The 27,397-nt window shown below is 46.5% G+C and overlaps 1 protein-coding gene across 4 annotated transcripts in view; it reads left to right on the plus strand.

Annotated features, from left to right (window-relative positions):
- The window catches only part of ARHGAP19 (Rho GTPase activating protein 19), a 368,551-nt gene that overhangs the window by 146,199 nt on the left and 194,955 nt on the right, over nucleotides 1–27,397 (plus strand). For all 4 annotated transcript variants that reach the window (XM_078643585.1, XM_078643586.1, XM_078643587.1 and 1 more), the window contains exon 3: nucleotides 21,823–21,903. In XM_078643585.1, coding sequence (XP_078499711.1) covers nucleotides 21,823–21,903 — 81 coding nt within the window. The remainder of the gene's footprint in view (nucleotides 1–21,822; nucleotides 21,904–27,397) is intronic.

Here is a 27,397-nt window from a genome sequence, read left to right on the forward strand (position 1 = left end):
TTAAAGTAGAGAGGTGAACTGGGTGTAATGAGCCAAAGGGGGATTCTTAAGGCCAATAACCTTCCTAATTACTTTGTAGCTCCTGCGTTATAAGCCTGCTGTGCTCCGTCAGAGCCATTAAGGCCTGTCCAAAACAATCAGAAAAGAGTGCTGGAAGAAAGAAGGATGGATGGCGAAGAGGCAGGTGAAACGAAGCGCGCGCACGAGCAATGCTGTGAATGCATTACTCACACAGTGCCGATATTGCATATCCAAGCAACCAAGGAAGGCAAAATAACACAAGAGGAAATTTAGAGAAAGGTCAGAGAGCGGCACTGGAATTAAATTCCCTCCCGCTTCCCCCCCTCCCCCACCTCCATTCAGGAGTGACATCACTAGAAAGAGGGTTAGGAGGACCGGAAAGGCGCAGTTACCAGTTTCATGTGACCCTCTTTGATACTAGACCCAACGAGCATTGGCAAAGCTAATAGGTCACGTCCATGCAAGATCTATTGGCTTTGCCAATGTTTTTTTTACATGTTGCACAGCAGCACGAGCTGTTGTGCAACATGGCCGTGTCATAGCGTTTTTCTCCCTTTCAGCTATGTTTTACGTCCGCTCGTGCTGCTGCACAATATATAACAAATAACATTGACAAAGCCAATAGATCTTGAATAGGCGAAACCAATTGGCATTACCAATATGAGGAATTGGCTCTTCCAGGCAAGGGTTTTGCTGTGCATTTTTGGAATTGCAGTCCTGCATGTCGCATTCTAAAATCAGGACAAAAATTCCCAGAATGCAAAGAACTAATGAGCTACTCATGCATGAGCCTGGAAATGCTGTGAACTCTGCTGAAGGGCAGGACCTTTAATCTCTCTTCATGTGCGTTCTGGTGCTCTGGAGTCCAGTTACTGAAATCTGCAATGGTTTAAGCTGGGTTTTATGCTAGGGATCTCTCTCAGCCCACCACACAGCAACAAGTATAAGGCAAAAAGGAGGAGCAAATAAACAACAAGCATTGGTATAGCCAATAGGTCTTGCCTTTGGGACTTTATAAGTGTTTACCCATGTAACAGTTGATGTTGCACCAATGATATTGTGCTGCATAATTAAATACTTATAAGGTCCCAAAGGCGATACCTATTGGCTATGCCAATGCTTGTTAATCTGGTTGACAGACTTATTTTGGTCTTACTAAGAACCTACAGTGGGCTTGGCGCACGCCCTTTGCTTACCATTGATTTACCTTATTATTATATACCTTATTGTCACCATTATGTGCTTGCTTCTGATTCAGTAGCTTTTCATTTCTCATATTGGTTATCTTGTTTGTCCCTCCCCTGGGGCAAAGCCTCTTTACCATCCTTTTGATTTGCTTACTTGTGTTGTAGCGTTACCAGGCCCGTAAAAAAAATGTTTGAATAACTTTTATTGCTTTCCCTGTCAATAATTACCTCTCTCTCCCATGCTCCTCCGATGGATCTTGTTTAGTGCTGAGAGGGATTCAATATAAAAGAACTCCAACAGTCATCCAATGAGGATCAGGAATTTAATTACTAAACTACAAACTAGAAATCAAACTCCTATAAATCACTTTCAATACAATACTGTAAAGATAGATTATCACAGCAAGCCCAAATCTCCTGAAGAAACGTAGGAGAGCCAGAATCATACACACTAAAAGCTCTGTTAAAGCTATACAGAATAACATCATTAGTATTTGATGCTCTGAGATCTCTCTAGTATGATCTCCTCTGGTCATTAGTCCCAAATGGGAATGCACATTCAGTTGAAGAGAAACCATCATGACAGCTGAGTCGATATGGTGATTAAGTTGATCAAAAGTTAAGGCAAACAAGTGCATCAGTAAATCGGGTTATAGACCATTTGGTCAAATTCTAATAAGGCATTTGCAATAATGTGAGGAAGTGCCATCTTTCTTGCATGGTATGCCTCCACTTTTTGCTGAATTGCTGATGTGCTTTGACTGAGTTGGGCTCCTGCCAATCAGGTACTCAGGGCCTGTGTTTCTTGCCTAAAACTGTGTTGAAACCAAACCCAATTGGCATCTCTGGCCACATGTCAGTCCCTGGTAAACGGTACCCTAGGTACCCAGGGCATTGTGACCAGAGAAGGACCCTGAGGGCTGCAGCACGTATTGTGCCACCCTTAGGGGCCCTGTACCCTAACACACACCCTGCCTTTGCAGGGCCTGTGTTTCTTGCCTAAAACTGTGTTGAAACCAAACCCAATTGGCATCTCTGGCCACATGTCAGTCCCTGGTAAACGGTACCCTAGGTACCCAGGGCATTGTGACCAGAGAAGGACCCTGAGGGCTGCAGCACGTATTGTGCCACCCTTAGGGGCCCTGTACCCTAACACACACCCTGCCTTTGCAGGCTGAGTGTCTTGGTGCAGAACTAGACAAAGAGTTGACATGGCATACATCTGTGCCATGCCCACAAAACACACTGCCCTGGCATACATCAGTCACCTCTCTAGCTGGGTGTTCTATGCCAGTGGTGTGGGCACAGGTGCATGAACCCTGTGCCCCCACAGTACCCAGGGCCATTCCTGGGCAATGTAAGTGCAGGGATGCCATGAAGAGTATATGGTGCTGGGAGTTTGTCATTACGAACTCCACAGCACCATGATGGCTACACTGAAGACTGAGAAGTTTGCTACCAAACTTCTCCGCACATTAAACCCGCACGGATGCCAGTGTGGGATTTAATGCCAAATGCATGACCGATGGCATCTTAGAGATGCCCCCTGAAACCTAACAAACTCCCAGGGTCCTGACTGCGTGCCTACTGAGGCTGCCACCACCAGACATGTTTCTGGACCCCTGGGTCGAGAGCCTGCCGCTCTCGGGGGGCCTGAAACAATGCACATCCTGGGACGAAGTGCCAACCCTCTTCCCCCAGGATAGCGACCCATTGGTCCCTGCCCTTGCCCCACCTGTAACACCCCTAAATTTAGTATTTAGGGGCATCCTGACCCTTCCTTCCTCACATCCCGATTTTGAAACGAGAAGAACAAGACCTGCCGTGCAGCTGGTAACAAGAGGATGACAGCAACTGACTTGGCCCCAGCCCTACCGGCCTGTTGATCCATGAACCTGCTCCTGGACAGCAACCTCGAAAACCCCGGAGGACCTGCCTGCCTCGCTTATCTAAATACTGGGACTCCCATGAGCAGTGGTTCTGCTCAACCGCAACAACCCCTGGTGCCAGCCAGGAACCGCGAATCCAGCACACTTCGCGCCCGGCCCGTGCCTGAGTGGACAAAGACCCTGAAGACGTCCCCCCGCCGAGTGTGACCCGGCATCCAGTGCCCAAAGATCCTCCTCGACGATCCTGACGACGCCTGCAGCCTCACAACCAGGGACCCCTCCAACCACGACCAGCTGAGGGTAAGATTTCCCGACGTGCAAAGACACCCATGCACCCGGCGCCCCACGGCCCTCTGTACCCAACTCCTGGGTGTCTACCTATCCTCCAAGATCCCAACTTACCTCTCGAAGTGGTGGTTGCACCTGAAGAATCTCTGTCCCCGAGCCTGCAGCCTTTGTTCAACTTCCAAGTCTCCCATTGAATAACATTGGGCGCCCGAAGGCCCAAAAGCACCCTGCACCCAGCCGCCCGAGTGCCGCTGGAAGTGCAGCAACTACCCTACTCTACTTCCCCACTTGCTCTCACAGCCACGTGGTCTGCCTGCAAGCTGCCACCAACCGAAGGCCCCCTATCCTCAATAGGATAACATTGGGCCTACTCACTCTGCACCTGGCTGCCCCTATGCCGCTGAGGGTGTAACAACTGTACTTACCTGACCCTGGGAGACCCCTGAGTCTACCCCCAGAAGCTTAACTCTGCCGGCCCAGTACTTACCCAAAGACCGATAACTTAATTTTCTACATAGGGTAACATTGGCTGGGTTTCACTTAGAATTTCTTCTACGTAGGGAGTTTTGCAACTTTAAAATATTCACAAAAAATCACTCTATCAACGAATTCCGAATTACTAACCTGTTATCAGGAGAGATCACAGTGCTGTATCTTTCAGCCCAGCACTGAACCCGAAAAGTAATTATAACTGTGATTTACTGTTAACTCAATTTTCCTCCATAGGAATCCATTCTCTGGTTTTTACCAGAAAATCTTCTAAGTGTCGATTTTTCAAACTTACAAATATTCCTTAAAAATCGCCTGTATAACAAAAACGATTTCTTTCAACTGTTTACAGGAAATGCACCAGGGCTGAATCCAGGATCCAGCCCTGAGTAAGAAAAACTATTGTTAAGTAATTTTATTGCATTTACTTAAAAATGTCCTTTGAGCTCAATGATAAATTGTGTTTAAACTTGTGTTGCATATTGCAGCAACTGTAACCATTGCATTTAAAAGTCAACTGCTATTTGAAAGTATTCAATTGCAACATCTCTTTCTGAGAAAGTATTTATGATACTTACTGTGGTTCTAAATTAAAGTAACTATATATTTTTATATAAAAAACAATTGGCCTAGAGTTCAGTTTTTGAGTGTGTGAGACCATTTACTGACTGTACAACAAATACTTTACACTGTCCTCTGATACTGCCTTACTGCTCGACCAAGCTACCACTTTAGAGAATAAGATTATATCTAACTTTAGCCTCTGCCATACCTCTGGGGACTGTGGACCCTGTGCACACTGTACCTTACTTTGGTCCAGTATATACAGAACCACTTTCTTACAAATAAGATACCAAAGCTCTAGAGTTTATTTATTTTATTTATTTAGGAAGTTTCATATGGCGCTAGCCTGACCGGAAGGTTTTTTACAGAGCAGTGCAAAAGAAAGCAAAGCAAAACGCAATACAGTACAACGAGACATTCAGGATACGAATCATAGTGTGAGGAAAGAAGCGATCCAATGCGGGGTTATGGCAATCCCCATCCGGTAGGGGAGCAGAATCTCTTTAGACACTCCGAGCTACTCCTATCTGATAGCTAAGGAACGGTCAAGGAAAAGGTTTTGAGCTGACTTTTGAATTTAGGGAAGGAATGAATAGTTCTGATGTGGGGGAGGGGGGAATAGAGTTCCATATTTTGGGCGCATTTCCGGCAAAGGACCGGTCCACAGTTTTGTTTTCAGGGATCAGAAGTAGGGTATTAGAGCTTCTGAGGTTCCTGTTCTGCCCTGCTTTTTTAAATTTGGACGCTAGATATTCAGGTTTACCTGTGTGAAGAGTTTTGTGGGTGAGGCAGGCTGTTCTAAAGTTCTCCCGCAATTCTATTGGAAGCCATTTGAGTTATTTTAGTGCCGGGTAGATGTGGTCAAATTTCTTTATTCCAGTGACCATTCTGGCAGCCGCGTTGAGGGTGGTTTTCAGGGGAGCAAGATGAGTTTCAGGTATTCCAGAGAGGATTGCATTTCCATAGTCAATTCTTGCCAGCACCAATGCTTGGGTGGCTTGTTTGAGATCATTGGATGGAATGAAAGGTTTTATTTTGCTTAGTAGCTTCAGGTTAAGGAAGGCGCTCTTTGCCGAAATCTTGATGTGTTTGGTCAAGTCTAGTTTGGAGTAAAGCGTAATGCCTAATGATTTGACGGAGTCCGCTAGGGTGAGTTTCCCATTGAGCGCGTCAATATCTTTTAGCCACTCGATCATTTGAGGGTTCTCTTCTTTGTTCGCGATGAGGAGTAATTCAGTTCTGTCAGGATTCAACTTTAGGTGGTTGCTTGACAGCCAGTCTTGCACTTCTTTTAGTGTTTCATTGAGTCTGTGAATGTCTTTAGAGGAGGAGATTTCCAGATAGATTTGGGTATCATCCGCGTAGAGGTGGAAGGGTATGTTAGCTCTCCTGAGTAGGGTGGAGAGGGGTTCTATGTAGATGTTGAAGAGTTGAGGGGAGAGCACTGATCCTTGGGGAACTCCCCTCTTGACAGGATGGAGGTCGGACTCGAAGCTTCTGATTTTGATTCTTTGGGAGCGGTTGTGCAGGAAAGAGGAGAACCAGTTGAGGACCACATAATTTAGACCAGCCCTTTCTTCAAGGGCTTTGAGGAGAAGGATATGATCAACTGTGTTGAATGCCGCCGATAGGTCGAGGAGAATGAGGAGGCAGCATTGGTCTGAGTCCAGTGATTTGTGTATGTCATCAATTATGTTGAGTATTGCGGTTTCCGTGCTGCACCCTTTCCTGAATCCTGACTGATGTGAGTCGAGGAGGTTGGTATTGTCCAAGTGCTGAGTTAGTTTTTGGAGTACGCACCTTTCTAGGATTTTGGAAAGGAGATGAAGGTTGGACGGGTCTGAAGTTGTTCAAGTCATTTATGTCCAGGCCTAGTTTTTTTAGCAATGGGGTGACTTGTCCCACTTTCAGGCAGTCTGGGACGATTCCGTTTTTTAAGGAGCTGTTAATAATCCTGCACCACAGTGGGGCTATGAAGAGTTTCAGTTTTTTGGTGAGTAGAGCAGGGTGGGGGTTTAGGGTGTGAGTTGAAGGTTTAGAGGTGGAGATACGTTTCACTATTTCCTCTTCTAGAATGGGCTGGAAGCGTGACCAGGATTTAGTACTTGGTGGGAGAGCACTACCATGCACCCCCCCCCCCTATGTTGCTATAGGATAGGGAGAGCAGTTAATAACCAGAGAACCCTCGATCTTCGAGACCTTGTCATTGAAGAACTTGGTGAAGTTATCGCAACGTTCTTTTGAGGCCTGCCCTAGGGAGGAATCTGGTTTGGAAGTTTGCTGTCTGATAATACTGAAGAGCTCCCTGGGTCTGTTTTTCGCGCTGTCCAAGGCAGAGCGGAAATGCATGGATTTTTTTTGTTTTTGAGATGACTGTTGTACTTCTTCCGGATAGTTCTGAGTTTGTCTCGATGGAAGGTAGTGGGCACACTTCTCCATCGTCTTTCTGCAGCTCTTAGTTGTCTCCTTTCTTCATTGGTGTCAGTCAAACCAAGATCTGGACGGAATGGCTCTGTTTTTTCTTTGTTTTAACGGTGCTAGTTGGTCAAGAAGGTTTACCATATTAGTGTTATAGAGTGAGGTAAGGTCGGTTGTGGAGAGAGCTTTGTCGCTGGGTAGGAGCAGCTTAAGCCTATCTTCCATGACTTCCAGGGGAATCTGGGAGAGATTTCTTGACCATTTGGGGGGGTCTTGAATAGGAGGGAGGGATAAGACTCTTTTGTTGATGTGGAATAAGATCATGTGATCAGATCAGTCAACTGGGAGTATGTCGTCGATTGTAATTGTGTCTTGGGGGGCAATGATGGCATCCAGGGTCGCTCCTTTGTTGTGAGGTTCTTCAGAGCAATGTTGGGAGAGGTTATTGTCACAGAGGAGGGTATTGAGCGATTAGATTAGTGTGGTGTTGGACTCGTTCAAACATAGGTTGAGATCACCCAGAATTATGTGGTTAGTGTCTTTTAATGCGCAGTGGGTAATCAGGTCAGAAAGATATTCACCAAAAGTGGAGGTGTTGCCGGGTGGGTGGTATAGAAGGTGACAAACTAACGGGCTGTTGACCTTAAGCTTGATGGTGACGGATAAGCATTCAAAGGAGCTGTATTCACTTGGGTCCATAACAGAGATGTCAATGTCATTTTTATGGATGATGGCTACCCCTCCTCCACGTTGGTTTATTCTATCTTTCTTGATGGTGTTGAAACCTGGCGGCACTAACATGTCTAAGCAGGGTGGGGAGATCTCATTTAGCCAAGTCTCCGTGATGAACGCAATGTCTATGTTTTGAGAGAGGATGGCTTCAGCAAGTTCCGTTGCATGCTTGGGGGCAGATCTATTATTTTTAATCGTATGCTTTCCTAAGGGGGGCCCTCGGTATGGAGGTGAGGGCGGGCGGGGGGGTCTCGTGAGCATCACGGGTGGGAGGTCTCTTCCGAAGCCCGTTATCACTTGAATCTTGGCGTTGGTGGCAGTTGGGATAGGGGAGACATAGGTGGAGGCTAGGTCCATAGCTTCTTCATCGGACATTGCTGCTGTAGATCTTAGAGGTCTATTTGATTGGGTCTCCACATCATTACTGGCGTGTGTCTGTGTTTCAGATGCGGGGGCTTTGATTCTTGTGGGAGATTGAGGTGGGATCCCTGCGTCGGTTCTAGGGGGCCTTGGCAGCCGGTTCACGAGGGCGGGTGAGATCCCGAATCGGGGTTTAGAGGACTGAATGTCACGGTTCATAGGGACTGAGGAGAGAGGGGAGTTTCTGAGGGGGGAGGCTGGCGGCTCTCATCGGGGGAGAGGAGGTAGATATTTGCATCTCCTGCAGGGGCTGGTTGATCGGGGAAGGTGGCTGGGGTGGAGCGAGACGACGCGATTGAAGGTGTGCGGAGTGGAGAGTAGGGAAGAGATAGTCAAAGGCCTCTAGGTTCTCGTTGTTGGTCTGTACTAAAACTGTACCATTTGAGTAAATATTCACTGATGTGTTCCCTTTTCTAGTTGCTTGGTTGGGGAGGGAGGTCGTCAGTTTACAGCTGCGTCGTTTTAGATATGTGCAGTTGCATTCTCACTACGGTGTTCCAGCTTTCCGGTCTATCTGTGTGGAAGATGAGCTCCATCTTAATCGGTCCTTTAGAGGAGCAGTGGTATGTGTCTACAAATAGCGTTTCTGGGTGTTGTCTGATTTAGATTGTGTTTGTGGTTTCTTCTCGCTTTCGGAGAGAGGTTAGGGGGGAAGCTAATCGCGAAGGCATTCACGCCGTGTGGTTTCACGTGGATCGAAGTGAGAGGTTCACTGGAAGATGGCGTGTTTGGTGGCATTATTGCGAGTTGTGGAGGGGGTACGTGATGAGCTGATGATAGGGGGCGGGACTCCTTTGGATTAAGAGGTGTCGGCTATGGGAAAGCTACCCGTGACGAATGTTTGGGGGGACTTGAGGGTCTAACCTGCTATGGGAGCCGTGCTTGAGGGGGCACCAAGTAACCTAAGTGTTTGTTGCAGGTAGAAGACAGTGTCATGAAGTAGGTAGTGGGGGGACAGGGAGTAGGCTGAGGTATGGGAGTGGTTATTGCAGGGGGTGAAGATGATATGGAGCTGGGCTGAAACCTTAGAGTGAGCCCAGAGACGCTAGCGCCCTTGGAACAGGCGGGGGTTGACTTAATTGGTTGCCATCCTTCTTGTGTTTTCTCAGGGGTAGGTTGCATGGGGGTGGGGGGGGAGCGTTCAGCTAAGGACTAATCAAAGGGGAGAACGGGGGGCAGGAACAGCTTTAAGTTGCCTCCAGTGATCATTCAGGTCCCAGGTGGTGGCCATTATGGAACCAGGCAACAGCAGCCAAGCTGCACCTGCGGGGGGTTCCAAGTCTTTGTGAGTCAATTAATCAGGTAGATCCGGGTACTTAGTGTGGGGGCAGGAGAGGGTGAGCCGTGCCCCAGCTTGAGCAGGAGCAGCCTCTCGATCCTTTAGTGTCCTGGGTGGCGACCATCATGGGACCAGGCAGTGCCCATCGGTCCAAACCCAACTACATACAGAGGTTCAACTATTATGCCAGAGGGGCCCACCGTGAGTAGCAGGTCTGGGGGGGGTGCCTTTCCCGGTATTGTTGGGGGGAGGGGAGGGGTGGCAGGGCAGCCGAGCCGGTCTTTCCTCGCTCCTTCACTGACCTGGGCGGCAGCCATGTTCGAGCCAGGCGACGCCAGTTCGGGTCATCCCGGGTGGGGGGTGCCTTGCCGCTGCCCAGTTGCGCGCTCCGGTGTGCTGGGGGTCCTCCAAGCCGCTCTTCAGATCTGCGGGAAGGATGCGAACTCGGTGCTCTCCGGTAGGAGCCCCGGGGTTCTCATCTGCCGCACCGGTCTCGACCACTTGCGTATGCATCGGTTCATAAAAGAAGCCAGGTGAGATCTCAATTGGCAGGTCAAGATTTTCCCGAAGGTTCTGCAAAGATATTAGTCAGCCAGCAGCTGAACTGTCACCATCAAGACCGCTAACTTCAGCCGTGTAGGCAACAAAGTTAAATCAGGCAATATTATTTCTCCAGTATTGGGGTGTCTTTCATAGACGAAGTGGGAGCCCCACGGTAAATAAAATAGCTATAAAACCAATAATATATGTATTAAAAAAACCTAATTCCATACATTCCAAAACCATAAATACTTTTAAGTACTAAGGTTAGCATTAACTCATAAGAATACATTAGAAGAAAAAGAACACTCTTATAGCATATCCATGTCATTATGTTAGTCCAAACTACAGCTAATCAGGCGCAAGCACACCTGTAGAAACCTTCTCAGAGGCTCAGGCCCTCAGATTTTCTACTGCATGTCGTGTGAAGGGAGTCTCCCTGAGCTCTGCTCAGTTTTCAACTTCTTTCTGGATTTCTACAGTTTTCTAGGATGTCTTCAAGTGCGAAGTCTTTGTTTCGACCATGTGCTTCTTGTGGGAAATTGCGGCTCGGAAGAAGTGTATTTACTGCCTCTATCCAGAGCATGAGGTAGGAAAATGTAAAATTTGGAGGACTTTCTCAACCAAGACCCTTAAGGACAGGGAAGGGCGTCTCCTCCTGTGGTTGCAGAGGTTGAAGGATAAGGATTCACCTCTTTCTGATGCAAAAACGCTTGCGTCAGGTGTGTCTAGAGCCACTTCTAAACATAGCAGTGTGCAGGATTTGCCATCTCCTTTCCTAAAGAAGAGGAAACTTCAACTCCAGAAGGCTCCTGCTGTGTCTCCACCTCCTCCTGCTATGCCTACGCCCCCGAGATCTGACTCTTGGGCGTCCATGGCTCCTTCTATGCACGTTTCCACAAAAAAACGTGCTAAATCGGCGACGGGAGCGTCGACGGTCATTCCGACGACGAAATCTGGCGTCTCCAGCTCTCTGACAACGACAGTGACGACGATTTGTGCCAGCGGGTCGTCTATGGCGGCTGCGGCGACTTCGTCAGTGTCGACGATGGTGTGTGTGAGCTTCAAATCTGTCTCGTCGACGATTCCAATCTCCTCGCCGACGTCTTTGACGGGAATCTCGTCGACATCGAAATCTTTGTCGACGCTTGCTGTGAAGAGAGCCTCTTCGTCGGCAGGTGCTCTGTCGACGGCGGCTCCGTCGGCGGCGGCTCCGTCGACGGCTGGTCCGTCGACGGCTGTGGTCTTGCCGTCTGTGGCTTAGTCAATGGCTGCTTCGTCGACGGCTGTGGCCTTGCTGTCGACAGCTCCGTCGACTGCTTCGTCGACGTCTACCTTCACATCATTGCCTCTGGTGCCAATTTCTTCATCCTGTTCTGTGGCTTCTGCTGTTGACCCTCTGCACCAACGTCGACATGTGCCTTTGGATCAGCTTCCGATTCCACGTCACTCTCAGCCTCCATCACCTCTTTTTGCTACGGGTTCGGAGCAGGACTCTGGTTCTGATGAGGAAGACGATGATAGATTCCGGGCAGCTCGAAGCCCTTCGGAGCTGGTCATTAAATGTCAGGACTATGTGGATGATCAGGAAGATCCTTACTGCCATGAGGAGGAACCTTCTGCTCAGGTTCCCACATCACAAATACCGCTCTCCCTCATATCTAATCTCCAATACATGTTAGAGGATGATAATAGAGGATTTCCACCGTCTCGCCAGGGGTCTCCTCAACCTAGGGTGCCTGCAACGACAGCAGCTCCTCCCTCTACTCCACTGCCAGAGCTGCGCCTTCTGCACCATCTACAACCTCTATTCAGGTCCATGCCACGGTTTGAGGATGATGACGTTCGCCCAGATCGTGAAGACGGCAAAGTTGATGATGATGATGGGAACATGGTAGATTGGGACGATTTTCAGATCCAGACACCGTCTCCGCCACCTTCGGGTCCAGGGGATTCCCCTCCTGTGGATAAAGCTGGTTTTCACCAACTTATGGAACGAGTGGAGCTGCGCTCTAAGCTGCCTATGGTTCTGAAGGATGAGGTCTGTTTTCTTTATGATTTCAAGAGTCAACCTTTTAAACCGGTCCGGACAGTGCCCATAATTGACTTGATTTGGAACAAGGGTGTCAAACTGATGCAGACGCTAAGTTCTATTCCGGCTCTTCTTCCTTGTTTGGAGAAAAAATATAGGGCGCCCCAGGGTTCTCCAGCTTGCCTGGTAGCGCAGCCTAAACCAGATTCTGTGATCACCCAGGCCGCACAGCGCTGTTCCAGGAATCCGTCTTCTCCTATTACCGCTCCACCTAACCGTGAGGGACGCAGTCTTGATGCCATTGGACGAATATTTTCCACTATGGCTTCTACCACCGCAAGGGCTGCGAATTCTCTGGCCAATCTGGGGCGCTGCGACCTCATTCCCGAGCCCTCCAAAGCAGAGGCACTCAAGATTCTTCAGGAGGGTGAGAGAGCGTCATCCAAGATTATCGACTGCTCTGTGGACATTGCGTGCACTGGTTTTCGTCAGCTTGCGGGGGCAGCCTTTTTAAGTAGTCAGGGCTGGCTTCGTTCCACCTCTTTTCGCCTGGAGGTTCAGGCGAAAATCCTCAACATGCCCTCAGGCGGCAAATCGCTTTTTGGCCAGCATGTGGACGACTCACTTCAAACCATCAAAAAGGACACTGAGATGGCTCGTGCCCTAGGCACTTTGCAGTTTCGCAAGCAGCCTTTTTGTGGTGCGCTCGGACGCGGCACCACCTCTTCTTCTTTTCGCAGCAGATCCAACCAGTATCGCTCCTACGGCCAGGGAAATAAGAGATATTCCTCCCAGTCACAGCAGTCCTATCGGTAATAGTCCACCAAGTCTTACAGAGGAAAGTCTTCCTACAGAGGCTCCGCTTCTAAGAAGCAATGACTTGCCTTCCCCGCTCAAAGTTGGAGGTCGAATCTCCCTTTTCTTTTCCAATTGGTCTTCAATCGCCTCGGACCGTTGGGTGCTGGACATTGTATCAAAAGGCCATGCTTTGGAGTTTGCCAAGTTCCCTCCAAACACTCCTCCAACTGGTCCGCCTCCGGCTCACCTGATTCAGAAAGGTGCCATCAAAGTGGTTCCCAAGTCTCAGAAGGGGATGGGATTCTATTCCCGGTTTTTCCTCGTCCTCAAGAAGTCCGGCGAATGGCAATCGATCCTCGACTTAAGACCCCTGAAGAAGTACCTGAAGTGCCAATCCTTCCGCATGCTCACGCTTGCGGAAATTCTCTGCCTTCTCTCGAAGGACGACTTCATGACCACCATCGATCTCCAAGACGCTTATTTCCACTTGCCGATACTTCTAAAACACCGGACGTACTTGCGCTTCCGGGTAGGGCGCAGAGATTTTCAATTCAAGGTTCTGCCTTTCGGCCTTCGCTCCGCCCCTCGCGTCTTCACGAAAGTCCTGGCCCCGGTGGTGGCATATCTACGTTTGAAGGGCGTTCAAATCTTTCCCTACCTTGACGACTGTCTCCAAGTCGCAATCTTGCCATCAGGCGTCTCTGGCACTCGATTCTGTCAGACTCTATTCCACTCCCTTGGTCTCTCCATCAACACTAAGAATTCTCAGGTCGATCCAGCTCCCTGCAGGACTTTTCTAGGCGCCACTCTGAATACTTCGCTGGCGAAGGCATTTGTGTCTCATTAGCATCAGCTACGGATTCTACGCCTAGTGGCTCTCATCCGTTCAAAAGGGTCCGTTTCAGGTCGTGTATTGTAGTCCATTCTTAGAATGGCGTCCTCCTGCATCTCCCTGATCCTAAATTGCAGGCTCAAGAGTCTCCCAATTCAGGAGGAACTGGACAAACAGTGGTGTCAGGTCACTGGCTCTTTCAACGATCTGGTCCTGGTGACTGCTCGGATGAGGTCCGCTCTCCAATGGTAGGCTCAACCGTCAAACATCGCTGCAGGTACTTCTTTCCTAACCATCGCTCCGGAGCTCGTCCTTACCACAGATGCCTCCCTGGAAGGCTGGGGCGCACATCTTCAGGGGCTTTCCATAAAGGGCAAGTGTACTCTGTCTCGACGCTCCTGGCACATCAACAGACTGGAGCTAATGGCCATTTTCCTGGTGCTCAAGTATTTCCATCTTCTACTCCAGGGAGAATCAGTGCTCATTCAAACTGACAATATCACCAGTATGCACTATGTAAACAAACAGGGCGGCACCAAGTCACTGCTCCTTTCTCAGCTGGCACAGAGCATCTGGGACTGGGCACTCCATCACCAAATTAGCCTGACAGCGGTTAACCTACCAGGCATCTCCAACATCCTAGCGGATTCCCTCAGCAGGTCCGCGTCCTCGACCCACGAGTAGGAGTTGCATCAGCCGACTCTGGACTTCATCTTTCGGCTGTGGGGTCGCCCGGACATGGATCTTTTTGCGAGCCCTGTGAACCGGAAATGCCAGTCTTATGCAAGCTGGCTTCCCCATAAAGGGTCATGCGGGAATGCCCTTTTGATGAACTGGTGCAATCTATTCGCCTACGCTTTTCCGTTGATTCCTCGAGTTTTGTGGAAAACGCAGAGACAGCCGTGCCACATTCTCCAGATCGTGCCACGTTCTCCAGATCGCTCCCAGATGGCCTCGACAAGCGTGGTTCTCGGAACTTGTGCTTCTCTCACAGTGCGAACCCATACTCCTTCGTCCTCGAGCGGATCTCCTCACAATGGACAAGAGTCAGATCTGTCATCCGATCCCTTCCTCTCTAAAATTACTGGCCTGGAACCTGAGAACCTTGAATTTGCCCACTTGAATATTTCGCCAGCATGTAAAGACATTCTTGCCATTGCGAGAGCTCCGTCCACAGTAAAGACTTACAAGCTAAAGTGGAAAAGGTTCTGTCACTGGTGTGCAGCTGCCAATATCCATCCCGTGCACTCCTCTCCTGCTCAGCTTCTGCCGTTCTTTCTGCAGTTGGCTCAATCAGGACTTTCCCACTCCACTTTGAAGGTCTTCCTAGCGGCAATATCTCGTTTTCAGCAGGATGGGTCTTCCTCTCTTTACTCTTCCAGAGTCATTCAGCAGTTTTTCAAGGGGCTGTTCAGGATGTTCCCGCCCATTCGCCGTCCTCCTCCTACCTGGCATCTCAATGTTGTTTTGGCGCAATTGATGAAGGCGCCTTTTGAGCCCATCCACAAAGCGGATTTGAACATTTTGACCTGGAAGGTGGCCCTTCTTCTTGCTTTGACCTCCTCACGTCGCGTGAGTGATATCCACGCCTTTACCATTCAGCCTCCTTTTCTTCAATTCAAATCGGACTGTGTTGTACTTCGCACCAACCCGGCATTCATGCCTAAGGTGCCAACTGATTTTCACCTCAATGAACCAGTGTTCTTCAAGACTTTCTTTGCTAATCCCCAATCTCCAGCGGAGCAAAGTTTGCATTCATTGGACGTTAAAAGATGCCTTAAAGTCTACATTGACAGGACAGCGCCCTTTCGTAGGTCTGATCAACTGTTCACGGACGCATGTTCTGATACCAAGCCAACTATTGCACATTGCATTTCCTCAGCAATTTCATTCTGTCATCAGACGGCCGGCAAGCCTCTTCAATCTACAGTGAGAGCTCATTCCATCAGGGCAATGTCATCCTCTACTGTCCTGTTTGCTGGTGTGCCGATTCACCTAATATGTCGAGCAGCCACGTGGTCCAGCAGACACACTTTCACAAAGCACTACTGCCTTGAGACGATCAACGAAGCTGATACAGCAGTGGACCAAGCGGTGCTTCGCAATCTTTTTAAATAAGGTGAGCCTCTTTCCTTCACTCCGCCTTTATGGTTTCTACTATTATCTGTCTGGCAGCTTTGTCATTTCATTGCATTTTCGTGCTAATGAACTGCTATTTTGTCTTGCGGCCAGCTATTACTGCTCACTGTTCTATTCAAGCATGTGAATCTATGAAAGACACCCTAATACTGGAGAAGAACAATTGTTACTTACCTGTAAACGGTGCTTCTCCAGTATTTGTGTCTTTCATAGATTCACATGCGACCCACCCACCTACCCTCAGAGGCTCGCTTCTCCTTCTAGACTGTTTGTCACTCTCGTGCTACGAAAATCTGATGGCCTGAGCCTCTGAGGAGAAGGCTCTAGAGGGGTGCTTGCGCTTGATTGGCTGTAGTTTGGACTAACATAATGACATGGATATGCTATAAGTGTTCTTTTTCTGCTAATGCATTCCTATGTGTTAATGCTAACCTTAGTACTTATAAGTATTTATGGTTTTGGAATGTATGTAATTATGTTTTTATATACATATATTATTGGTTTTATTGCTATTTTATTTACCGTGGGGCTCCCACTTCGACGACGGGGAATATTCAAGCATGTGAATCTATGAAAGACACCAATACTGGAGAACCCCTGTTTACAAGTAAGTAACAATTGTTTATTCTTGAAGTTCCTGGGGTGACACCTCCTGGAATCACCTCATCTAGTCAGACCACTCAGTCTATTGGTCAGTTCATATAGGATGGGTGTCGGGCGACATAAAGGAGATACAAAATGTAGAGAAATAGGTGGCACTACTACGCAGACCTTACAATCTACTATGTGAAACGTTAGAACAATGCTACTTCAGCAAGGGCACAAAAACAAGATCAAAAGAACAATTTCCCAGGCAGCTGTTCATAATTGTATCAGAAAAAATGTATCACAGTATCTTGTACAATACATGAGAACTCAGGAAAGTAAACACTGCGTCACTTTACTGGTTATACTGAGGAATCCTCTCACGAACAGACTTGGCAAGTCGAAGGACTTCACATTTTCAGTCAGTCCTACATTAAATTGAGCTAATATGACGTAAAATATATATAATAAGCCTACAATCATAGAGAAAATTAATTGTCATACTTCTAGTACAATTCTGGTGCACTTGAAGTCATTTAGAATGGTTACAAATATTACATGTCAGTATGATAATTTCTGCTTTTCGAATGTATTAACGTGTAAATACATGTATAATCCTAATGTATTAAATTCCCTCTAGGTGTATGATATTAGTACATGTATGAAATGCAATCTATGAAAGTTTCATGAAGGTATCATTAATTAGGAATGTAGAACACCTACTTTTCTTGTCATTTTGGTGCACACGTTTACACATAAAAATACATTTCAATTTCATTAGTCATCATATCCAGATTAAATCGTGATGATGGGCACTCTCAAGCATTATCTTCCTGCTTTGTCTGCTTTTCTGTGGCTGCCTAACCAACCCTCTTTATTCAAGTCCCCTATTGTAAATAGTTTCTTTAAAGGGCTTGGGCATATGTTTCCTCCTACGCCCTTCATTGTGCCTCAGTGGTATCTGAACCTAGTTCTCACTTACGTCATGTTTGCTCTCTTTGAGCCGCTATATAATTGCCTCCTCAGGTTGCTCACCATCAAAACACCATTTCTAGTGGCAATACCATCTGCCCGGATGGTGAGTGAGCTGCAGGCTTTATCATCCAAGCCTTCATATCGCTTGATATTTCAGGATAAGTTGGTGTTTCGCACACTAGCCTCTTTTCTACCCAAGGTGGTGACCCAATTCCATCTGGGTCAGTCGGTCACACTTCCCATCTCTTATGCTCCTCTGCATCCTTGTAAGGAAGAGGAACATCTCCATCGCCTGGACCCCAAAACAGTGTTGTCATTCCACTTTGATCACACAAAAGAATTCCAGGTGGACGACCAACTCTTCATGGGTTATGTGGGAGCTAAAAAAAGTTGGGCAGTGCAGAAACTAACCATTTTGCGCTGGGTCGTTATCTGTAATAAGATCTGTCATGCCCTGGCTAAGAAGCAGCATCCTGAGGATGTACAAGTCCATTCCACTAGGGGGAAGGCTGAGACCACGGCGTTTACTCGTGATGTACCAGTCCTGGACATCTGCCAGGCTGCAATGTGGGCTTTACTGCACGCGCTTGTTAAATACTACTGCCTGGACAGTCTGGTCCGCAGGGATGGGCATTTTGCCCGTTCGGTCCTACAGGACTTTCTAGTCTAGTAATTTGTCCGCAGCCTACCGCCAGGAAGTATGGCTTGGGTATCTATTCAGAGGTGAGGGATCTGCAGCTGGAAGTCTCTATCAAGTGAACAAGTTAGTTACCTTTGGTAGCGCATTACCTGGTAGAGACCATATCTAGCTGCCGATTCTTTACAGACTTATGCATGCATCTCCGCTCTACGGACTCACTGAAAGGGCTAAGGTTGTTCCCTTTTCTGGACCCTAGCTTTAACCAAACTAGTTGTTTACTTTTTGGCTCTGCACTTCTGGCATGGAAAATGTAAAAAGTAACTCACGTCCACCTGCCTGGGTGGCGTGTATATAGGTGACCACGGCATCACATCGGACGTCAATGCCACGCAGAACCGAATGGAGCTACCCGGCGGCACGCAGTTAACTGCTCACGCTAAAGTTTCCGAATCCAGTGTGTCGCTTGGTAAATTCTACGGTAAGGAATCTGCAGTTAGATAATGTCTCTGCCAGATGATGCGTTACTGAAGGTAAATAGCTTGTTCATTTCTTACCGCGATCGAAACAGAAAGTAAAACACGAATTGATTTGTAATCTTTTAACCTGAACTAAAAAAACTAAATTAACTTAGATTACAAACAATAAATGCTATACTTAGCTGTAAGTGACATGGAAAGCATGTGATCGATTATGGTAAGACATTGTTACAGCTATTTCCAAATTATTTTTAATTTGCTATTTGTTTTTGTAGAAATGCAATCTTATTTTGAGTTTGTCTTTTGTTTCTGGGGAAAGGAAATAAAGAAGTTTTGCGTAGTAAGTCTCCACTATTGTCATACAATTTTGGTTTTGGACAAAACACCATTGAAGACGTTGGTAAAGTGTGCATCTTAAGATGGCTTGTTCTACTCTCAGAGGAGGCTATTTCTGCATTTTTCACATCCCAGTAAAGGCTGCAAAGCAGCTTTCATCACAGATATTCTTTTGCTGGACACCTGCAATTTTTTTGTCCTTGTATTTTTAAGGATGGAATTCCACAGCAGTTTTACCAGCATTCCCATCCTAATGTTTTACTCTAGTCTGTCATGAAGTTCTCCTGAATTTTAGCTCTTAGTGTTCTTTGTAGGGCCACTGGTCTAAGCACCCTCTCCAAAGCAATGACTCTAGTGCGCCTTTGGGGCAGCCTTGTTTTCTGTTTGGACCCGGGGACCCCAATCCTGCCTTGTCTTTGTGTCTCAGGCGGGTTCGCCGACTAGCCCCTTAGCCATGACTGGGCTGGTGGCTACAAATTCGCAGTTAGGGTTCTGCAGCTAATCGCAAACACTAATGAATGTGGAGGTAGAATTATCACAGGTCTACCAGGTCATCCTCCCTTTCATTTTCCTCCTCCTTCACCAAGGGCTTTCTGTGCGAGTGACACAAACCCAAAGACATCTGGCAGGAAACAATTCAAACCAACCCACAACCTTTAGCACCCCCAAATCACCTGACCTTTGGGTATAAGTATTAGCACCGCTCAAAGGGTGATGAGATGTGATGGACGTCCGTGGTAGTTCCCATAGCTATCATTGTGCAATAAGTCTCTCGCGCGATAGCCACGTCTGAAATATGGTGAAGGTATGGATTACCAAATCTAAATTTACAGGGTAACCTCAAGATGTAAAATAATTGTAGCAGTCTTCTCCTGCGCCACATCCTAGGAGTAAACCTTACATGGATACCAAGATGCAGATGAAACTATCTGTGACCCATATTCTTATGAATGAGGGTGAATGCAGGCTTAGCAACAGATCAGGACTGGATAGGGCAGATCATGGCAATCTCGCAACAGGACAGGAATACCCTAAGCTAAGGAACAGACAGAAGAATCTAAAGCAGAAACGCAAAAATTAATGCAGCTGTTGTCGAAATCCAAGATTAAGGGCAACTCAAATCAGCAAAGAGGACAAACAAGAAAGGCCATTGGACAGTAGCAAGGCATTCAGGAGAACCGTAAGGGCAAGGCAGGCACAGTAGGCAAGTAAAGTGCAGTTTTGCAATGTAAAACAATTGAGAAGTAATAAGTGAAGTTTTTTGGATGTTAGATGGGCCTTTCAAAATGGCCTCCCACACAGGTGTTGACAGTTGCTCCAAATTGGTTTAACTGTATGCAAGATGTATACAAATGGGTTCTTTAATCGTGTTCCATGCTTATACCCCTATTAGATGTATGTGGAAGTCCACTGGCGGTCTTTTCATGGAAATCAAAATGCCTCTGCTCCACACACTAGGACAGACCTACTGGAGGACACAGAAGTGATAAGGCAATGCTGACCTGCCAGGAATGTGAATGCCAGGCTTGAGTGTTGCATGGTAACTTGCAGCACGCGTTCAGAAAAAATGCTGCCTCTTTCGCGCCCATGATTTTGATAGTCTTCTCCTGGATGCTGAAGGCTTCAGGACCATGCTCCTGTAACCCTATTCAAGCGAGCATCAATGCTTCTGGTCTCTGAGGGTCTTTGGACTGAGCGTGTGACAATGAGGTGCATATGGTTCCACCCTGGAGCAACTCTCTTGGGTGTTGCTTTTTGTGTGGTGGCCTATAGCCACCAGGATCTGCTGTGCATAGTGGAATCGGGATATGCTTGCTCTAACCAGCGCATCCTGACCTTCCTACAGTCTGGAAATCCATCCCAACATGTCTGGCAGGGAGTTTAAACTTGGAACATAATGATGGGTGGGACTGGAAACACGTCTAATTCCAGCGTACAAGCTCCGTAAATGTACATGGGGGCATTACGGCGCCGACCCAATGAGGAGCTGCCCGATGATGAAGCATGACACCCATCTGGGTGTGTGAGGGCTCTTGCTTTTGAGCAATCTGATCTCCCAGGTCTGCTTGCTCAGACGTTTCCCAACCTGTCTGGCATAGTGGGAGTAGGCTGCACACCATCGTCTTTGGCATGAGTATACTCCGCTCTTTCTGGCCGTTCTGTGATCTAGGACCTGGTAGGCTTACCTGGTAGTCTGATTCAGTGATTGAGGAACAACCTAGGAGGTCCTTGTCATTTTGGGCTCATGTCTCATTTGCATTTGAAAGCCAAGCCCATCTTGAACCCACTAAAATGCAAAAGCAGACCCCCCCCCACCCACCCACCACCCCCACCCCCCACACACACACACACACACTCCACAAACACATGAGAGTTGTTAGGATATCCTAAACCTAGAGACAACTGGGATTTCCCCAATGACCATTCAGGCAATGAAACAAATGTGAACATTGGAACCCAAGATTAACATGTTTCAATGTTTAACCATGAACCCATTAAATACGAGTTAACTGTTTAGTATGGCAATTTTAATCTTCTGTTTCTTAGATACACAATTGCTTCCTCATTCTGAGGGCAGTCATTTTAGACATTGAAACAGTGTTCCCATCTCCTCCCAAAAAATAACATGAATTTTTTTGGGGTTTTTATGAGCAATTGTTGCAGGCCTTACGATTGTAAACCGTGTTTTATGATAGGCGTAGTGGTGCAAAAACCACAATGGGTGTTATCGTTTCCTCCTCATTGGATATATTGATCCTTCATTTCCTATGAGAGAGTACTGTGATCTTTATATTTTGAGAACAAGTAATTTAAAATATCAATTTGATAGCAGCATCTCCATGCCACCGCCTCTTCATCTTTGTTGTGCAATGGCTTGATGCCTCTCTGAAGGAAAGATTGAACCAAATCTCTTGGAAGATTTCTGCATGGTTTAGTGACATCAAAGCAGAAAGTTAATATTGATGCAATGTACTGTTAAAATATTTGTTCCTCACACTCCACATTTCTATACGCAAGGTTGTGGTGCTGTGAATCGACAGCACTCTTTGCTTTCCATTTCTCACTTATATTTTCTTATATGATCACTTCTTATAAGCGTTGGGCAGTGCACGCTAGAGGTGAGCTTGAAGAAGGAAATTAAATACTATTTGGTGAATAATCTGTTTCTTTTTTTTTTTCAGAGAAAGGAGTGGTATTTGGTGCACCATTGACAGAAGAAGGCATTGCCCAGATCTATCAACTTATTGAGTACCTTCATAAAAGTAAGTAAAAGAAGTCTCCTGCTTAATTTTATCTCCAAACTTTTCCCCTGTAGTTTCAAGACCACAAAAAGAATCTCCCTTTGTTTGTTATGAGCACATGGGTAGCACTAAAACCACACTGAAACAATTGTGGTGCCATCTGGATCTTTTTATTTTAGTGTGTGGCCTTGAGAATCCATAGAGGTTTGACTTTATATTTTTTGAGGAACCAAGATTGGAAAGGCTCCTCATACCCTGCTCCATTTCATCCAGTCACCTTCTTGAAGGAAAGCACGCAACCACACCCCAGAGTTACTGCCGTGGCATGTAGGACGTCTGCTTGAGGTCCTGTTCTGGGGGAAAAAGTCACAAGTATGAAAGGATCCACTAGAAGACTCATGGATGAGGAATTTAGGCAGGGTTTCCAACGCCAAGTTAGCCCCTGATATCACCGAAACAATCCAGATTAGCATGCTGCTGCTGTAAAAATGTTGGGGCTTTGTCGAAGCACTACAACTTCTTAAGGGATTCACTCTCTCTTTAGTGGGGAAAATTGAATATGTTCTCTGCATGGACTTGAGGTATTAATTCAGGGATAATCTGTGTTTGTGTTGATCTTTTGTAAGCCTAGTTATTGCGGTGAGCCAGCGGCCTGAAGATATCTTGGGAAGCGTAGCAATCCCTGGAAATGTGGTAGTACATTTGCCACTGCACCCTATGAAGCTAGAAAGCCTGAAGTCAGTTTGCTTCCCCACCCAGTGTGTTTGACTGTGCGTCACGGTGTGACACCAAACAAACTCTGATTTGCACCTAGTTTCTCCTTCTCTTCGCACAGGTTGCCAGCTCCTCACTAGGCAACATACCCCAGACCTGGTTTGTGGATTAGACGGCTAAAACAGTCCCAATAGCGATTATTCCAAGTAGTATTTGCAAGAAAGGGGCATTTCTTTCCCGCTTGGGTTTTGTGATCGATTTGCTGTTGTGCATTTAATGATGTTTGAAAGATGGAATTGTTGTGAGTGTTTGGATTTGATGTATTGCAGTAATGTGCTGTATAGTTGTAATTTGAAGGCTGTTGTATATTCAGAGAACACAAAATAGATGTCTCGAGTCTAGTAGGACCAACCCATAATTTAAGGGGGCTTACAAATCCGATCTCTTGTTTGAAAAACCTAATGCTTTTATAACAAAAATCCTCACCAACTCTTAGATGGCATGCTTGATCATCGCATTACTCCTCACACAACCTCCCACATTGACAGTGGTGTGTGCTACAACTCGCCAGAATTGATAGGTGTACTTATAAGTGTTCTTATGGGGGTAAACACCAATGTGAGCTATCAGGTATGGGTGAGATTAGGCACAGTGTATGGCAAAGAAAAGTAAAAAAGAGCTAAGAAGGTGTTTTTCTCCAGACCTGAGTTTTTTTTGTTTGGTACATGCCAATTTAGTTTCTGGGCTAGATAACTTGGCTCAACACCGTAAAGGGACACCTAAGTTTGAACTAGTAAGTTTCTTTATTGGGAGCCAGTGCAGCGATCTCAAGATGGGTAGAGATGAGAACCAAGATGGGAGATTTAGCCTTAGTCTGACAGGCGTATTCTGCAACACCTGGAGTCTAGTATATTAATCTTCGTTTATGGACGCCATGAGTGCATTACCATAGTCTAAACGGCTAAATGTTAAACCCTCAACCAATATTTTTCTGGCTTCCAGACGTATCCATTAGAAGATTTTTCGTAGCAGTCTCATGATGCTATAGCATGTGGCAAGGGTATGGTTTACGTGGTCGTTCATGGATAGCTTGTCTTCTATTATCATGCCTAGTTTTCGCAACGTGGATTTCGGAGTTGGACAAGGACCTATCCCTTAAAGCGAGAAAGTACACATGCCTCCAAATAGGCTATGTCCTTAGCAATCACACCCACTGTGCCACCAAAATTTCCATTATGTAAATAAATCAAACGCATATACTGGTGATAATGTATGCGTACCGCTTATCAGCAAATGTCTTATATTGAGCCTTAAGTCGCCAAAAATTCAGGCATACAGAAAGCAGGGCTACATGTTTAAAAAGAGAAGGGGTATTTCAAAACGATAGCCTGAATAGAGTCCGTGACTAAATTTCCATCATCTCTAAAATATTACTGCCATCTCCTTACCATGAATATAAAGGAAATCAGGAGTTTGACTAATCAAGTAATGCCAGCAAAACACTGAACAGAAGACAAAAGACCCACAACAAGCCACAGAATGTAGTAGGTGTCTGGCAAAATGTCACATGTATATTTCTCCTCCAGTCCACAAAGGTTTCCTCAGAAAGGGGATGTCATAAAAAAAGCACTTTATGGTCCGCCCTTAGGCAGAATACAGTCCACTGCTACTTGTACTTGAATGCTTGGAGCAAGAAGAAAACTTCCTCCAAGCCCGGCCGACATTAATACAGCGGTTTCTGAGATGTGGATTGGCAATCAGATTCGGTGTTCACCATCAGGTTATTTTCAGTCTTGAAGTTTACCGTGTCGTTTAACTTTCAGGGAAATGCCCGAGTGTATTCGTGCTCAGTAATGTAAGTAGACTGTTTACTAGAGATTGCACGCTGCTTACGATCCGCGCATTGATACATTTAAGACACCGTGGTCACTACACGCCAACTCCGATCACTCGTTATCCAAAACACCGATTATGCACCTGTTTTTATACTTTTTCACCTACTAAATAGCATGATAGTTGAGATGCGTACATTGTACTAGAGCACCCTTGAATTATTTACAGGTTCACACTATTCTGATTACGATGACTATACATAATATGACTTTAGATGAACTTGAATACGATTGTTTGAACTGTTTATGTGCTATGATTTCTTGTAGATATGCTCCCCGACGGAGGGCTTACTGCCCGAAATGCGTAGGAGCTTAACTGAGTGATGTTATCACAGGATCCTTATTTTGATTGAATTGAAATGAATTTAAATTTCATTAACTAACAAATAATAAAGTTGAATTGTTATGAATACCTGAGTGACATTTGTCTAGAGGAACTTTATTAAATCCTTGTTTAGGACACTTTGGTGTGCCCGAGGGGATGCAACCAATGATTATTGGAAGCACTAACATCTGCTCTGTATCCTCCATTTCCTGGACCGGGGTCAGATCCCTCGCATTTTTTTAAATGCTATGTATGGCGTGTTTGCCAAGGCTGCCTTCTCCGGAGCACCTTTGGGTCCCTTGGGTCGACTTGCCTTCAATTTGGGCGTGCCTCAACAATATGCCCAGACACCCTTCGTGCCTTTTTATGCCGACAGTGCCGTCTTGGCAGTTTCTAGCTCTGAGGTATTTGGCGCTATATAATCAGTCCCCGGCGCCATCAGGTGGCCCATCGTCTCAACTTCATACGGCGCCGATTCCTGTTTATGACCTTCCATCCACGCCGGCTCCAGAGCTGTCGGCGCCACCTGTGGCGCCCTCGGAATCAAGGTTATTGGAGGAAACGCGTAAAGGAGTTGCGAGCTCCAATCCTATTGAAACGGTCATATTGTCTTTGCAGAGAGGCTCAACAACTCTGGTCCAGGGCCCAGGGCTGATGTTTGTGGGTAATAGTTATGGATACATTATCACCAGTATATGTGTTTGATTTATTCACATCATGGGAATTTTGGTGGTTCAGTGGGTGTGATTGCAGTGGTCAAAACCTGATCAGAGGTATGTGTACTTGCTCGTTCGAAGTGATATTGTCACATCAGTAATGTTTTCTGATTATCTTTTGATTGGTCATTCTTATACAAGTGCTGACAACCGTGGTCAATTCATATTGAATGTGCAATACCAGTTGTATTTTCATTATGCACATTGTAGATATTGCTGTTTTTCTTTACTTTACACCACACTTCTACGTGCAGAGCGATAGGATTGAACATTAGGTCCTGACGAATGACTAACACCTTTTTATAGGGTTTTAATAATTGACAAAAACACGCCAACCCCACTATCATAAACTGTTGGAAGTCACATCCTCTAGCTTGTTTTTAATATGTGCGTTTGGAACATTCAATAAAGCTATGACTTAGACCAGAGCCGGAGTTCGTTCTCTTGATTTCTGCCATTTAACAGAAAATGTACTAACATTTTTCCAATGTACAAGAGACATGTCACCTCCTAACATGAAAGGGTTCATTCAAACCTTATAAGGATTGCTACAAACGGATGTTAGTGACTGACAAACAAATGGTCTTTCTCTAGTGTCGTGGCGCCTCACACAACTCTTAGTAGTACAGCAAATACGCTCAAATTACTTCAAAGGCCTCTGCCGCTGAGTACCGTAGGAAAGTACAGAAGACACAATCCATATGTAGGATGCAGATGCATTCTCGGTCTCAAGACTGTTTATGAGAGCGATCATCACCCGTCTCAAGTAAGCCCAAAATAAAAAAAACACAAGTAGGCCAAACATGACTCCGGAGATGTCGCGCAGACGTCAATGTTCCTCCAGATCTTAGTAAGCCACCTCAAAATAGACCATCTCACTGGTCCTAATCCAGCCAGAGTTCCTGAGTCCATTTGTGATATCGGAGCAGATTAAAGTCTTCAAGAAAGCTGTGATGTAGATTTGTGGTACCCTCCTGAAGCCCTCTGGTGCGCCTTTATACCCTGTGGATCACAGGAGGCTTCTAGTCAGATTACTGTCAGCAGATATATCTTTGAGACTGACTGCGCCTCTCGATCTAACTCCAGTGTCCGCCCCCCGACTCAAAGCCTGACGCACACCCCTACTCTGGTGCCAAGTATTACGCATTTTCCCTATGCGTTGATGCAGGCACCACGCTGCCCATGTCAGAAGGTAGCCTATAGTAATTTCAGAAACTAAAGCAAATCCACTTCGATTTGAAGTTTCACCCACCTCAACCTCTCCCAAAACCCCAATCTGATTCTAGCTTCCGCTGCCACATAGTTTTGCAGCGTGAATCTTTCTGGATTCACTATGCTGTGCATTATTCCGCGGTCTTGTGGTTGGGTCCGGATTCGTAGTCTTTTCTTTGTTTTTTTTTTTTTTTTTTTTGTAGCCCAGGTCGGCGTCACACCCCTTTGGGTGTATTTCCGGTGACGTCGGCATGCTTCCTGCGGAAGCTCCCACTCTTGGGCGCCATCTTCAGATTCTTTTTTCCGCGGTCGGGTCTGGATCGTTCCCGTTTGGGCTCCAGACATTTTTGGAGAAAGAAGAAAGAAAATACAGAAAAGACGAGGAGAAGTCATCTGAAGACTACAGGGGACTTCATCGACGAAAAGCCGGCGAGGAGAAGGCGTTTTTCATCGAGATCATCGACGACCGTCGACGAACACGCGACCAGAGAGGCCCTGGACGCTCGATGATGGACAACACGCCGTTCAAGTTCTGCCGTAACTGCCACCACAAGTACGCGCAGAAGGACCAGCACCCGGTATGCAACCTTTGCCTACCGGTGGACCACGAAAGCGGAGACTGCAACGCCTGTTCCGCCTTCGCCCCGAAGACCCTT

The sequence above is a fragment of the Lissotriton helveticus genome, chromosome 5_1 (genome assembly GCF_964261635.1).
Source record: "Lissotriton helveticus chromosome 5_1, aLisHel1.1, whole genome shotgun sequence".
Taxonomy (NCBI): Eukaryota; Metazoa; Chordata; class Amphibia; order Caudata; family Salamandridae; genus Lissotriton; species Lissotriton helveticus.